Raw genomic sequence first — 16,157 nt, forward strand, 5'->3', positions numbered from 1 at the left:
GTCTTAAAATTAGTAGAAGAATCAATAAAAAATCACTTCATTTTCTACTTCATCCTCCCTTTAAGCGAGTTATCGCAAGTGATAACTATCGTCTAAAGGGTTGGTGTCAACCTCGTGCGTTTTATGAGAGCACGATATCTAAATAGGTGATTAGTCATAGGTGTCATCAAACCTTGAACGAAAAGAGGTCGATGTCTCGCGAATTACACTCGTGATAATAAAAATCAAGGCAGTTAAGTTAAAATTTTACCGTCTTTATTTAAAAAGCAAGCGATAACTTATCAGTTGAAACCTTACGCTAAGTTATCATTCTCGTGAAAATTAACAAGGCGACCCAAGGGCTCGTAATAGTAGCCACATCGTACCGTACTAAACAGGCGTGCAGAATATTTTAGTGAATAGCCCCTCGCTGCGCCACCTTTAACTGTTCTAAAATCATTACTTCTATTTTTTACCACTGCTATATTTATAATAGTGTGACACGAACGGAAAACGTGAGTGAGTAGCCCCACGATGCTTATCTTTTAACAGTGGTAAAACGAAATACCCGTAAATACCCCTTAAAAGTAGTACTGAAAGTCAGAGTGAATAGCCCCTCGATGTCCTAACAAAAAAAAATTATAGCCCGTAATCTTTACTTCAATAAATTTAATAACGTTATAATTGTAATATCCACTAGCAGAAGTAAATAGCTATTTACTTCTGCCACTAGCTAGTACGTTCTTTTGCTTTTAAAATTATTCTCGATTTGTAATTTCAATAATAAACACCGTCTCAAGCGCATTCTAAATATAACGTCGGTATATACTTCCTTTTGCCTTTAAAAATTACCCTCGATTTCTTTGAATTTTGAAATATGGGAGTGGGATTGTAAGCGTGAAACCCTTATTTATTGTTGACGGGTGACAGGAATTTTAAAGGGAGAGTTTAACACCTTCCATTATATTAGGCAATCGTTTCTCTCGCTTTAGATATATCGAGAAAACGTAAAACACAATTCATAATCATTAACCTCGTTTGTACAATTAAGTGCAGTGCTTAAACTTACTATTATAATCCAAATCTATGTAAAATAAACGAACGAAAAATATCACCTCACCACAGTCCTCTCCCATTCACTGTCCCTTCAATAACGAACCAAAAAATTTTACACTACTACTACTACTACTACTACTACTACTACTACTACTACTACGAGCATGACAACAGGGCAGGTCAAAATAAGAGCCTCATCGTAGATGTACATAATACGATGTGGCTAAAAACGGCAAAATTTTCATTTACCCAAATACGCGAGACATCCGCAGATTTTCGTTCAAGGTTAGATGACACCTAACACTAATCAGCTCTCATAGAACGCACGAGGTTGACAACAACCCTTTAGACGATAGTTATTACTTGCAATAACTCGCTTAAAAAGTAAGAGAATTGCCCTCCCCCCCTTGCTTCATTTGAAAGCATTAAAAAATAAGAATTATTCCCCTTCTTTAAAGATTTTTACAGTGGTACTCCAGGAAAACTCAAACGTTATATCTTGTCTAACGTTCTTGAACCATTCAGTATAACCCAAAAGTCGAAAATAGATCTAGAGTGCCATTATTTCGCAGCGATTTTGAAAGCTACGATCAACAATTCTTCTTAGTCGTATTTTAAAATTCATCGGGATAAATGGGCTTGACGGCTGCAGCAACAGAAGTAGGTTATAGAATGCAATCAAGCGCGATGCAATTGCTGATCTAATTCTTTTGATACGGCATTTGCAGTTGCCCCTTGCTTTAGAAAATGACGACGAAATATCTGGTTTTTATTCGGTTCTATACGAAACTCTTCGTTCAAAACTTAACGAGAGGTAAAACACGTCATGACTGATATTTGTTAAATATTACCAGTATACGAAAAAAAAGATTTTATTACAATTTATTTCAATAATTTCTTCCAGTTTTGATGTAAATTTCATTGGTAACTTGGAATATGGCGAGCTTTACTCGGACAAAGACGGATCTGGGATTCTTGGATCACTCATTCGCAATGTTTTTATACACTCAAAATCGAATTTACGCGATTTCTATTGACAAAGAGGGGGTAGACGCTCTGGATCTCTATGTACACCTGAGTTCAGCTTTGACAGTGCATTGAGTTCAAAGCCTTCGGAACTCACAGTTCAGCTTTGACAGCACATTGAGTTCAAGACATATTGTACACCTGAGTTCTCAAGTGTCTACCCCCTCGATTGAAACGTACCCTAATAAATCCCTCCTGCTTAGTGCTTCATCTTCTTAGGCTAGAACAAAAAAGATGCAATGAAACAACTACTTTTTACTTTTAGGAATCTCAATTCAGTATAATGCCACTTTTTTTAAACAAGAAGTCGGTAGACTGGTTAGACTACACAACCATTATTGAAACCTTTGAATACAATTTCATATCTGGATATCCGAAACATTTCACTAAGAATTACTTTGAATCACTAAAGTCATTTCAAAAATCAGTTAAGTTTAATAAATTAATATGATGGGTTTTCTCTGAAGTCAACAAACAAAATTATTTAAAGGTATGGACATTGATGTTCCTTTCTTTACCCGTCATTTCTTTACTCTTTGTGTTACTAACCGCTTTACGTTGGAAGCACGTAGTAAAATCAAATAGAACAAGACGGCCCAAGGGCTCGTAATAGTAGCCATATCGTACGAGTGAATAGCCCCTCTATACCCTACCCTAATGAGTGGATAACCCCTCTTTACCTTACTCTAATGAGTGGATAACCCCTCTATACCTTACCCTAATGAGTGAATAGCGCTATCTTTTTCAATGCTTAAATGATTTACCGTGCATAAAATCAGAGTGAATAGCCCCTCGATTCCCTACTCTAAACAGTGATTAAATTATAACCGTATAAATTTACTTATGCTGTAATTCTAATATTCCGGCGAATCGAAGAACAGATAGTTTTTAGTGATAATCCCCTCGATGAGTTTACAACATAGACTTATGCCGATGCACACTTATCGCATCTTATAAATTTCTAACAAGGACTTATGCCCAGAAACTTTTGAAAGAGAAAGTTTAGTTATAGTGATTACGCATTTTAGTGATTATCCCCTCGAATTACCTTTAGCAATGCTAAAATGATCAAACGCATAACGCTCATTTAACACTATGTTAAATTTAAACCCACATTTGAATTAACCGCCAAAACGTTCCAGTCAAACATAACATAGATGACGATAGCTACCGAACGAGAACGAAAAACGGGGAAAATCGTTATCTATTTAATTAGCACATACATAAAAAGAAAATAAATATAAAAACCCCAAACATACAAATTCATAAGTATCCGACTCCACAGATAAAAATTCAAAAGTTTCCGACCCCACAGATTAAGAGGTACCCCACCCCACATCACCCCGACATTTTAGAGATAAGAATAAATAATAAAAAACTCGCAGATTCTATCAAGTCTCTATGGTTCAGTTGGAAGAGTGGCTGTTTACCACGCCAGCGACCCGGGTTCGATTCCCGGGTCTGACCTGAAAAAATTTTAATTAAAATTAAATCTCTAACCGAGCCTAGTAACCCCTATGGGTGGGTTGTGGTAATATAAAGTTCCTTTTAAGCTAAAATCTGACGATAACGATAGCGAAAACTCCGGCCACTACTGTTACTACTACTACGGCTCGGGTCAAACTAAGAGCCTATCGTATACTACGATATGGCTAAAAACCATTGAAAATGCTTTATTCGAATCTTACGCTTCGCTAATGAATCAAGGTAAAATGGTTCCAACTTTATATTAAAGGGGTAGTAGCGTTTAATTTCGACATACCACAAAATTTCGATGGTTTAATATACTTGAAAATGTAAAATTTGAGGCTGTTTAAGTATGCTGCAAGCAGATTAAGCAAAATATTTCTAAAAGTTTTCCGCCCATTGAGTGGCTGACTGATGATGTCATAACGGTGGTGTCTTATGGTGGAAAAGGTTAGTGATCGTGACTAGCGTAGCGTTTGCTCCAGACTAAATTTCGTGTTTGAAGCCGTAACTTTAGCAATAGGGCGACGTCATATTATTGCCCTTTTAAGATGTCGCCAAGGGTTATTAAAACCATAGAGATACAAGAGGAACAGTTGAATTTTCAGCGTTGGGTCCGGCTCAATTGAAGCACCCCTTCGCGTGTGTGATAGGGTGAGTCGCTTGTGGCGCCGTCTACATAGTAAACTAAAATGTTACTATCCCCATGTTAACACTTGAAGTTAAGCAGCTTCGATCACGGTCAGTAGTTGGGAGGGACGTTTTATATTTAATTAATTTTTATTAATTTGCGTATTATTTAATGGAAAGAAAAGTGTATATAGGATTCAGAAATGTTCATTAACAGAAGATTAAAACATTTGCAAGATGAAACATTACGGTATTTATTTTTTCAAATTTAATAGCGCCTTCGCTCGCCGATAGGGGCGTCACGTATCAAAAACCCTATCACACACGCAAAGGGGTGGGATTGAAATTTTCGTCTCAGAAAATCTCGAGGCCCCCCTCGCAATAGTTTGTCTAGGTTCTTATAATAATGCTCTAATGTCTATGATTTCAACTCGAGTTTGAAAATCTAAATTTCTATAAATATATTGAACATGTACATATCTAGCTGAAATATTCTACAATTAGAAAAGCGAGTCGCTGTTGCCCGTCAAGTCAAGTTCGTTACTATTGCAACAGTCATTTTAAAAGATGGCGATATATTCAAGCCCAGAAATTGTAAAGCAAAAAGCATACACTTTCGGCTCCCATTTTTCAAGATGATCCCATATTAAAAAAATTGTTCCTAATGTGTACGTACTAGGTAACAGTAAAGTTTCAAATATTTTTCGATAGGAAATTTAACGAAAAATCTATTCGCTACTATCCCTTGAACGTTGCGGAAAGGTACCCCTTACCAAAATGAGAGTCTTATTTTAGTATAAAGTAAGTCTAAAATAAGGATCAAGGATATTTGGGTACCAAACTTGTCTCAAAAATAGTTAAAAAATATAATGGTTTCATATTGGACTCATTTGAGACTAAATTTAGTCTTACATAAAAGCGCTCAGTTTTAGAGACTGTAAAAGGAATGCTTCTAGACTTGATTGAGAACACAAATCTGCGACTTATTATAGGACTCCTATAAGACACATTTTAATCTCACCAAATTAGGCTTAGTTTTTGAGATTGGAAAGAGATTCTTTCTACACTTGATTGAGAACACAAATCTGCGACTTATTATAGGACTCCTATAAGACACATTTTAATCTCACTAAATAGGGTTTAGTTTTTGAGATTGGAAAACGATTCTTTCTAGACTTGATTGAGAACACAAATCTGCGACTTATTATAGGACTCCTATAAGACACATTTTAATCTCACCAAATAAGGCTTAGTTTTTGAGATTGGAAAGCGATTCTTTCTAGACTTCATTGAGAACACAAATCTGCGACTTATTATAGGACTCCTATAAGACACATTTTAATCTCACTAAATAAGGCTTAGTTTTTGAGATTGGAAAGCGATTCTTTCTACACTCTAAGAAATGGAAGTGTTAAAAAAGTGTTAAAATGGTGTAAACAAAGTAAAAACACCCAAAAGAGAGTTTTATTACGTTGAGTTTTTAGGGGCCAATTAAAAGTGTAAATTCGGTGTAAAATAACACCATGAAAACACCGTTTTGAAATTAAACATGTAAAATTATAGTATACTGCGGGTTTTTTAAAAAAGGTCTTTCATTTTCATTAATGTTTTAATATTAAAGTCAATCCGAACAGTAAAAAATTATTGGAAACCTTTATTTTTAAACGTTTTTTTAAAGATGATATTCATGAAAGAATATATTTTTATCCATTAAATAAAATTAACAAGGAGATTCTTAATCCAACGGTATTGTACATTCATAAAGCACTGCTGAACGTGTTAGGTGACACTCTTAAAAGTGTTATGCGACACTCTCGCAGTGGCGTCGCTAGGCCTTTTATGGGGGCTATAGCGCCCCTAAATTTAAAAGTTAGCCCCCTCAAAATAATCCGTAAACTATACCAAAAAATTGCTCGTAGTCCCCTAAAATTCTTTAACAATATAGTGTATATAAATTATAATGAAAAGTTCGTTAAGGTTCATCTTTGTAGAGATGAATTTCAATATCAAACAGTAGTGGGGACTAAAAGCAAACGAAAACTAAACTTAAAAAAGACGAGCGAAATTCTTTCATCTACAATTGTCTCATAGTCAATAACTCGGTTCCGTACTCTTTATCATAAAAGTTTGTATATCTTTAATATACGAATAATAAGATTAAGCCCCCCAAATTTCAAGCCCTAGCAACGCTATTGCACTCTTGAAAGTGTTACGCGATACTCTTAAATGTATTGTGTGACACTAAAAAAAGGAGACTAGGTTAGGTACTGGCCTCACAGTAGGGCGACTATTATTATTATTGTTACAATTGGGGAGAGGGGGCTCACATCCTTGCACCAATGTCAGAGGCATATTGTGCACCCACAGATTCAGGCCTTGAAGAGACCTGTGGCCACGGTGTAGCGTAGAATTCGTTCCACCGTTATGGACTATAGACGCCAGCTTGAGAGGCCAACATGTGGGGCACATGCTTTTGTGACATGTCTTATCTTTATTTTGAGTAAAATTAGAGTAGAAAATGGTTTTTTTTTTTAATATTTTAGAGTAGATTCGGTCAAACGCGTTTCTGGTGTTCGAAAAACTCTTCGTGAAAAGAGATTGTTAAATTTAACGAGTTCGTCTGTATCTACTGCTGGGATATTATAGCCTCCAAAACCAATTTAACACCCGATGCATTTTTACTAATTTAAAACTTTCTGCCTTTTCAGAAGTTATTAAGTCGGTGAAAATGACCAACATATCATGCAGTTTCACGCTTGATTTTGTGCAGTTTCACATTGCATGAGAGAACTACCCTTGCCTAAAGGGTTATAGCTCTGCATGTTAGAACTGTACTCTTAAGTTCTCTCAAGGTGGAACCTTGCTATGAATATAGCGCTATTCGCGAATAAATCAAACACTCTGAAAGGTGTTATGCGACACTCATATGAGAGTAAAAAATTAACTTTTAGTTCGATATAAGAGTTAAAAAGGTGTTAAACTACACCTCTATTGCACCATTTTATTCTTATCTTTGACACCAATTGCTCAAATAAGTGTTATTAAACCCTTTTAGGGGTGTAAATGAACGCCTGTAACGGTGTCAAATTTGGACCCATATAAACTACTTTTAAAGGTGTTAGGGCACACCCCATATTCTTAGAGTGTACCAGCATAGTTTTTTCCTTGTTTTTTTTTGCAATTTGCAATTAAACAACAGAAAATCGAGGGAATCTTGCAATAGTATACAAGTAAGAGACTCGAGGGAATCTTACAATAGTATACAAGTAAGAGACTCCAGGGAATCTTACAATAGTATACAAGTAAGAGACTCCAGGGAATCTTACAATAGTATACAAGTAAGAGACTCCAGGGAATCTTGCAATAGTAAACAAGCAAGAGACTCCAGGGAATTTTATAATAGTATACAAGGAAGAGACTCGAGGGAATCTTACAATAGTATACAAGCAAGAGACTCCAGGGAATCTTATAATAGTATACAAATAAGAGATGCGAGGAAATCTTACAATAGCATCCAAATACGACACTCCAGGGAGTCTTACTACAGTGTCCGAAGTAGAGACTAGAGGGAATCTTGCTATAGTGTCCAAATGAAAGACTCTATGAAATCTTACAATAGTGTCCAAAAAAAAGACTGCAGGAAATCTTACATTAGCATTCAAATACGGCACTCCTGGAAGTCTTACTACAGTATCCGAAATAGAGACTAGAGGAAATCTTACTATAGTGTCAAAAAAAGAAACTCGAGGGAATCTTACTATAGTATCCCAATAAGACACTCCTGGGAATCTTACTATAGTGTCCGAAAATGTGACTCGGGGAGTCTTACTATAATGTCCAAATAAGGGACTCGAGGGAATCTTACTAAAGTGTCCAAAAAGAGACTCGAGGGAGTATTACTCTAGTATCAAAATATGAACACCCGATGGAAACTTACAATAGTATCCAAAATAGAGATTCGAAAGAATCTTACTATAGTGTCCAAAAAAGAGACTTAATGGAATGTCCAATTAAGAGACTCGAGGGCTACTGCTACAAGTCTTGTAAATTTAGAAATCCAAACTCAAATAAGTCTCGTTTTTGGACTGCCGGTGTACCTAGTGGGGACTTATTACGGTACTTAAATAAGTCTTGAAATTCGAACCGCGATTTTGGCAAGGGACACGTCATCACCTTTCACTTTGTGTGATATTTTCATTATAGGAATTAACACTGGAAAGTTTCTCTACGCTCGTGTTTTATGGATATTCTGGATAGTAGCTTGTTTCATATTGACTTCTTCTTTCACTGGTGTCATGTTCTCAAAGCTAGCAATGCCAGACACTCCTTTTCGATACGAGAAATTAGTGGACCTTTTTGTTCATCCCATAAAGCTGTTTGTATTAAGAGATACGCCACCCTTCGAAGATTTACAGGTAAACAATGATAAACTAAGCGTTGTATGTAACCATCTTAACCCAAAAATCAAATTAAATTTTAGATTAATCTTTAAATTAGCAACGAAATACCTTAAATTAACACTATAAAGATAATACTAGCCCTTTAAACTTAAACCTATCCCTTTAAAAAACTGAAAAGAAATTCTTTCGTACAAAAGAAAAGGAACTAGCCTCTCAATGTTGACACAAAACGTTCTAGAACCTAGGAGCTTGAATAGGAAGGAGAGGAAAACAGTATGCTGGGGGGGTTTCCAAATTCAAGTCCTTGGGGGTGAGGGGAAAAAATGAGAGGTGAGCTAGTAAGATCTCTACGGCGCAAATGCGGAACTCGGCCGAGTTTGTAGTCTAGTCAGAGACTCTCCAAAATTAGCCTAGGCGCCGGGAGTGTGGCGCACTCCTGTAAGCCAAGCTTCTGGGCGGCAAAGTTTGAGGGAATACGACACATGTCGGCGATCCTACCCTATAGGTGCCGACTGTCCCGTGTCCGCCGGAGGTGACTTACCCCAATTCCACCTTCCGTCACCTCCCAAGTAAACCTCATTTCCTTCCCTGCTTATACACATACGACCTAGCGGCCCCCGTCAGTGCTGGGCCGCGTAGGGTCTCCCGCTTAATTCTTCCTGGTGCTCAAGGCCTAACGGCTAAGCACTAGTGTTAGTAGGTGGCAAAAAAAAAAAAAAAAGTAGCCTAGGCTTAGCAACCAGCTGGCTTTTAAGGTTAGTTCTGCAAATTATTATGGTGTACGTGAAGAAATGTTCCTATTTAAATTGCCAAAACAGTACTAAATTTAAGGATCGATTGGAAATGACCAATGTCATATTCCATCCTTTTCCAAAACCTAAAACTAAGTTAGATCTTTGTGAGAAATGGATAGTTGCCACTGGAAGGACGGATTTAACTCCCGAGAATATTTCTAAACGACATTATGTATGTTCGTGTCATTTTAACGGCGGATTAGTACCTTTGGCAAATTATGGTGTTATCGACTGGATGGTAAGAAACTATATCTTTAAATAGGGCAAGGTATAATGTATTAATATAGTTTGTGTATGTTTAGTGTAATGATGAAAAGTTACTCAGCCACCCGATAGATCTATCGCTAAAAAAATCGCCTGTTGAATTACCAGTAGCCCAGAAAAAGGTTGAACGGCCTAAACTCTATTTTGCCAAGAATTTTGGGTCAGAAGGTAAGAAACCTGGTTGGAAAAAATAGGATTGAATTGGTGTTAAAATAAACAAAATATTTACTAGATTTTGATGAACAATTTTTCTAAAATGAACGGGAAAGAATTGGTCGAAAAAACACGTGAAAATATGCACAAGTCTTTTTCTTTGCCTCTTAAGTTACGCAGTTTATTTCAAGAAGCTTTACCTTCAATTGAATTAAGCGATGCTCTCATTAAAAACCTATCTGTCCTCAACGAAAGGCATATAAAAGATAAAGCCTCGTTCATGGTACAAGCTCGGCTTTTAGGAAATGATTGTCAGCTTCTTGTTGAGTTGCATCGCATTTTTAAAAGGATGGATTCGTTTAGTCACCTAACGGAAGATGAACTGGACTCATTACTTCCTAATTGGATAAGAAGCTTTTTTGGAGAAACTCTCCAAAAGTGGGTTTCTTTAAAGCCAGATTGTATTTCAAAAGAGCCCGATGCCCATCTCATTTCTAAACGTTTTTGTTCTTTAAAAGAACTAAAGGAAAAAGAGGATCAAGTCCTTCATCATATCGGAGGATACATTATGAAAAAAATCTCAAAACGATATCAAGAAAAAGAATTAATGCCTCTTTTTGAAAAATGTATTTCCAAAGAAGGTGAACCTTCAAGTAGTTGCGCAACGTGGACAGAGATTCTGAGCAGGGGTGGTCTAATACAGCTGACAAGCCAAGGGTTTAATTTTATCAAAATAATGGACCAAATTGCGAAACCGTATTTTGAAAGTTCGGTACTTTCTGAAAATGTCAACAAGAAGAATAAATTAAAGGACGTACTTTTAAATAAAAGTAATGTTAACGAAGAATTTAACAAGCTTTGGGGTGGAGAAAATTTCTGTAGTAGGGATAAAGCAAAAGGCATTCTGTTTGATACCTACATTAATTGTCGAGGAAAAGCGTTGAAAAACTATACGAAATTAAAAATGAGTGAAGCCCAAAGAGCTTCTTTGGCTAAGAAAAAAGGATTAAGAAAATCACTGAAAGAAAATAGCATTTGCTATTGCAAATTAGGAAAACTTTGATTTTCTTGTATGAATATTTTTTATTTAAGGTTATGTAAGTTCCTATTTTTGACAGTATGTTTTAGGAAACTAATGGATATTGAGCATTGTTTTAAATTTGTGATAATAGTCAGCTAACTCTGTGATGTTATTAAAAGTACAGAAACATTGATTAAAGTGTTTATTACTTAATAATAGTTAACATTTTTTACACTTGGTTGTGTTCCCTACTTTGCTCTGGTTTATAATAGGCTGCATTATCTTAAATTTCCTTTCACTATATCCAAAATTTAATAAATCAGGATTTTCATTACAACCCGTTGATCGTCGGTGTTTGCCAAAGTGCCTTTCCAGTGGGTCTTGATTAAATTTGTCAGTCAATACTAACGGGGCTCCTCTTGAGAGCAGAAATTTTATGGCCCCGACGATTGAAAATACTAAGAAACAATTAAGGTTAATTTAAGTTAACGACATATTTTTAATTAGTTAACCTGTTATATGTAAGCCTTCCAACGTTTCTCGGCTAAGCTGCATTTTTGCTTTTCCTGCTGCTGGAACATCTAGGCTTTCAGCTTCTTCTTTCCACTCTTTCAGGTAGTTTATGAAGTCCTCTTCTAACCACTGTCAATAAGAAAATCTATAATTTAAATTTTATTTGAAATATAAAATATATATTAAATTAAGTACCTTTAACCGATCATCCGTTTCAGATTTAAAGGCGTCTAAATTTGGGTTTCGCTTGCGTCTACCTTGACCCAAGTTGCGTGTGTTTAAAATATCAAAAAACTTATTAAAGCATCTTATAAATTTTACAGTTTCAGACGCTTCAGGACCAACTAACTGTTCTATAGCAGCTGCAACAGTATCACTTAAAACTTGTGTTGCTAGGTTAACTTTCATGGCACGAAAAGGGCCAAGTGTGATATGGTCTAAAGTTAATTTAGGGCACAATCTTAATTGCGACGATGAGTCTTTTTTAAACATTTCCTCTATATGAGACCACAATAAATGTTTTCCTTGTTTTTTCATATAACGCGTTTTCTTAAACCCACTGTGGAATAAGCAATTTCTAACGGTTTTGATTAGATGTGGCGGATCAGAAATATAGAATATTTCACGAGGGTTAATCCTTGAGGCATACGGATTCCTCGATTTATAAGCGACACCCTTTTCCTCGTCAATATCAGTGCTCATTCTGACAAATTTTTGGTTCACCGCAGATTTATCACACACCACCGTTAATATTTTAAAGCCGCTATTTTCACAAATTTCTATAGCTTCGTGCATTATAGAGTATAACTCCTCGCTTTTCATTTCATGGCATGGAAAGTAGGCCAAAATGTGTTTGAAATTGGTCGTAAGACCTCTGACCATAATAACCATCGCATGAGATGCCACTGGTAAATCGGATGTTATTTCACCAGTTTTTCTTTATCTCTTCCGACTTAAGTTTGTCACCAGCGGCGTTTAAATGCGTAAACCCAACAATTTCTCCAGTGTTAACTTTGTAAACCAGATCTTCTTTAATCTTCATTTCATCAACCACAAGTGAAAAATATTTCTGATGTTCATCCATATTTTCTAAATCTATTTTAGCTTTCATTTCAATGACTGCATCTTCGGTAAATCCACTTTTACAAGATAATACAGACGTATATGTGTATAAAGTCCTAGGCGATGGCAATGGAATAACTTCTCTGAAAGCTTCATAGGCTGAGGTTCATTTGCTTTTCACATACGAACACCAACTTATGATCGCAGGGTGCCACTTTTTGGGTCTTTTATGGTTCTTTTGCATTAATTCCAACTGTTGTTTCATCAATATTTTCAAAAAGTTTAATTTACTTAAGAACGGCTTATCCTCAGATATTCCTGAAAACAGGCTGCCAAATGGTTCCACATTTTCTTTGCGCATTAGTTTTTCAACTTTTCTTTCAAGTTTATTAATTCTGTTTCTTAAAGCTCGTTTTTCCTTTCTAAATTTGAGCAATTTTTCTTGGGTTTTATGGTTTTTTGAGTATTTCTTTTCTCTTGACATTCTCTTTCTTAGCAAAACTCTTAACTGTGCACAGTTTTGACATAAATTGCTTATAATATCACCACTAACAACGCCTTGGCAATTTGGTGAATGTAACGCGTTAGAGTAATGATTGAGAAATTTACAATTTAGTTTTGTTTTTGAAAAATCAACAAATGGTTGTTCGTGGTTTCCGCAACATGGTTTATGCGTATCCAAAAATTTAAAAAAACAAAATAGTTTTTTGAAAGTATCAAGAGTTCCAAAATGTTCATAAAGCTGTTCTTGAAAACTACTATTAATGTTTTTTCTGTAGATATATACTTGAAACTGGAAGAGGTCATTAATTGTAATACTAAAACCAGTTTCGTCAAAAGTAGCGGTGCTAAATGCTACCAATTCTCGAAAATTTGGCTTTCGTGAAACCATCCAAAATAAGATCTGCTCCTTGTTTTCCAATTGGAATTGCAAAAATGTAGAATGCAAATCTTCTAATGATGCAAAAACTCTATCAAATTGGTTAAGCGTGTCATTCTTTTCCCCTTCCATTTGTTGTATAATTGTATCTTCATCTGTGGTTAAACTAGCTTCTGTTACATCTAAATTAGGTGTGGTAACAGTTTCTTCCAAGGGCATAGGTACAAACAGTTTCATCCAATGGTACATTAACCGCTTCGATGTCAGGAGTAATAAATACAGGTTCATTTTCATCAAAACTGGCTACAGTGACACACTCAAAGTCTTGTATTGTAGAATTAACAAAACTAGAGGTCATTTGGCTAAATGAATCTCCAGGCGACGCTTCTCTTGGATCCTAATATTTAATATTTAATATATGAACTAAATATATGTTTACAATAGGACGGTTTATAGTTATTTATACTTACAATCATATATTTTTTTGGGTGATAGACCATAGGATCTGGGAATTCAGTTGTGGGTCCTTTACTACCCACGAAATGTTCTGAACATATAAAGTGATGCCTTTTAATTCTATCCACACTTAAGAAATCTGGTCTACCACAAGAATTAATCCAACGCTTGCATTTTGCTAACTGAGTTTTTGGTTTTGGAAAAGGAATAAAAAATATTCCTTCCATATATTCTTTCCCAACTGCCAGACTATTATTCAGGCAATCTTTATAATAGCAATTTTTATACTTAGGCATTGTTATGGTAATAATTTTAACTATAGAATCGGCAAAACGCGTTACTGTCGGAAAGAAACTCGGAACCACTTCCCCAGTCCGATAAGGCTTAGTGAAACAAATTCGAGGTTAAGCAGACTACAGAATCGCGAGATCTGGCGAGATCACGCGCCTGCGCGTTAAAGCTCAGTCACTCTCCTCGTCTGAGACCCGCAAAACGAGAGAAAAGGCGCCTATTTCTTAACGTTAGTCGGCGTCTCCTTCCTATTCAAGCTCCTAGCTAGAACTATCCTATACCCCTATATCTATAGTGTAAAATGAAATACCTAACAACGAAAACTCTTTCCAAGAACCCAGAGAAATGTCACGCTGATTTAGACCCCAAGCAACAAGACCTTGAGTCACTATCCTGGTACCTGGCCCGAGAAGCTTCTAGAACATTTTTTTAACCCTAAACTGACCAATCCGCATTTGGTCCCAGATTTAAAAGTTTTGCCTATTCGTTGATAACATGAATCCGCCCGGCTACGTAATGAATATGGTCCACTATTCGCCAAACCAAAGTCATTCAACTAACGTCATTGTCCCAGAAATCCTCGCGAGAAACTAGAAGTTATATATACGAAGTCCCTCCTGTCCCACCCTCAGTCGATTCCTGAACTGCTTAACGAAACCCTGTCGGCTCACCCTTAAGAAACCCTTAAAAGTCCGGAGAATTATTTTATATCGGAGATATTTTTTGTTCATTTTGATACCTTTATTTTTCATCAATTTGAATCCCTAAGTTTTCGGAAGAGAATTGGAGAGATGTTTTTATTCATTTTGATACCTTTATTTTTCGTCAAATTGAATGTTTATTTTCGGAAGAGAAAACTCGGAGATATATTTCTTTAAACCCCTAAAACCCCTAGAAGAAGAGATGGAGCGCGAGTGCGTGAGATATTAAAAGAAAAAAAAGAAAATAATTAACCCTTAAATCGCGAGAAAAGAAAAAAGATCCTGAATTAAAACCCTTAAATCGAGAAAGAAGAAAAAAAAGAACCCCTAACCCTTAAGAAGAATATGGAAGAGGAGCTACTTGGCGTAAGAAATTAAAAACTTGAAACTATTTTGATAAACTGACTTGAAACTATGGTTAAAGAACTTATGATTGACGGATTGATTCATTTTTTTTTAAATCTTAACTTTTTATTTTTGAACATTATTATTTTAGTGCATACCTGCTTGATTTGAACCTAAAAAACCCCTAAAATTTAAATTTGAAACTTAAAGAGACATTCCATAGAGGTTATAAATTGCAAACCTCCCTTTTCATTTTTGTTTAATTTTTTTTGACCCCTATAAAAGTGTGTGGAAATTTTTGAACAAGATTGAATATTATGTTGAATATTAAAATTTGGATTAGAATCTATTTTGACTCTCACTTGACATATACCAACAAACGCGGTCACTTTTGATTCAGAAATTTTATGAGCCCCTCGTTCCCGTTAAAAGGCCTTAACTCTCCACAACTGACTGCATTCTAACATCTTGTCTAGCGTTAGCGAGGTTGAATCATAAGTGAAAAGAGGTAGGTGTTTGTCTTGCATCTTCCTAAACCCCTCTAGTAAGACGTCGAACACCCAACCCCACACCCATAAACAACAAATGAAGAAAAGAGCATAAAGAAAAGGCTTATAGAATATAACTCTTGAGCGTCTTAGCTTGGCCCGAAATTACCACTGCAGTACCGGTTCTTCATCGGGAATTTTAGTAAAAATAAGGGGGCTGAAGAAATGAAGAAATGTAGAAAAATTTGACTGGACTGAGGGACTTTTGCTCGCCCGTCGCCAAGTAACATAAGTCACTTCCCAAAATATTTATTCCGAGAATTTGAGGCGAAAACTTACAATGGACTGATTGACAGCTATAATAGCCGTGAATCTCGTGTGCTAAAGTAATAGGGGGATGAGGTAGAAGACGGCACTGTTAGCTTAGCTAGCAACTAGGCTACAACAAACTGAGATAAGTAGTAGTGGCACCTATGTTTTGTGTCATATATAGTCTAATATAGTGAAATTCAGAGAGCTGCCATTACTCTGTGGCCCCTTTTTAAGAATTTTAGATCTTCCATAGAAAATAGGTTCTATCCATTTACAAACCATTTACAAACTAAAATATATATCAATTTAACCACTTCCA

The 16,157-nt window shown here is 35.9% G+C and overlaps 1 protein-coding gene across 14 annotated transcripts; it reads left to right on the forward strand.

Annotated features, from left to right (window-relative positions):
• The first annotated feature begins 146 nt into the window (after positions 1–146).
• Positions 147–15,387, forward strand: LOC149620894 (putative glutamate receptor). 14 transcript variants are annotated; one of them, XR_016375282.1, is made up of 9 exons: positions 159–1,419; positions 1,494–1,695; positions 1,764–1,849; positions 1,940–2,030; positions 2,327–2,488; positions 2,552–2,647; positions 3,716–3,768; positions 8,362–9,784; positions 9,849–15,387. XR_016375282.1 is itself a non-coding variant. In XM_089854764.1 (7 exons), the coding sequence occupies exon 7, from the start codon at positions 9,855–9,857 to the stop codon at positions 10,830–10,832; it is 978 nt and encodes a 325-aa protein (XP_089710890.1). In that variant the 5' UTR covers positions 147–1,419; positions 1,494–1,695; positions 1,764–1,849; positions 1,940–2,488; positions 8,362–9,590; positions 9,640–9,784; positions 9,849–9,854; the 3' UTR covers positions 10,833–15,387. The 14 variants fall into 14 exon arrangements, 10 of the variants coding, with proteins under 10 accessions (XP_089710890.1, XP_089710891.1, XP_089710892.1 ...); XR_016375283.1 differs by having other exon boundaries at positions 8,362–8,573; positions 14,327–15,387; XR_016375284.1 differs by having other exon boundaries at positions 8,362–8,573; positions 14,458–15,387.
• The last annotated feature ends 770 nt before the right edge of the window (positions 15,388–16,157 follow it).

The sequence above is a fragment of the Phalangium opilio genome, unplaced genomic scaffold, assembly GCF_054372755.1.
Source record: "Phalangium opilio isolate 3A_F unplaced genomic scaffold, DU_Popi_V2 ptg000209l_1, whole genome shotgun sequence".
Lineage (NCBI taxonomy): Eukaryota > Metazoa > Arthropoda > Arachnida > Opiliones > Phalangiidae > Phalangium > Phalangium opilio.

What these genes read in the sequence shown, in the direction of transcription:
- LOC149620894 (XM_089854762.1), top strand. Translation starts at nt 9,855, where the DNA reads ATGAACAATTTTTCTAAAATGAACGGGAAAGAATTGGTCGAAAAAACA.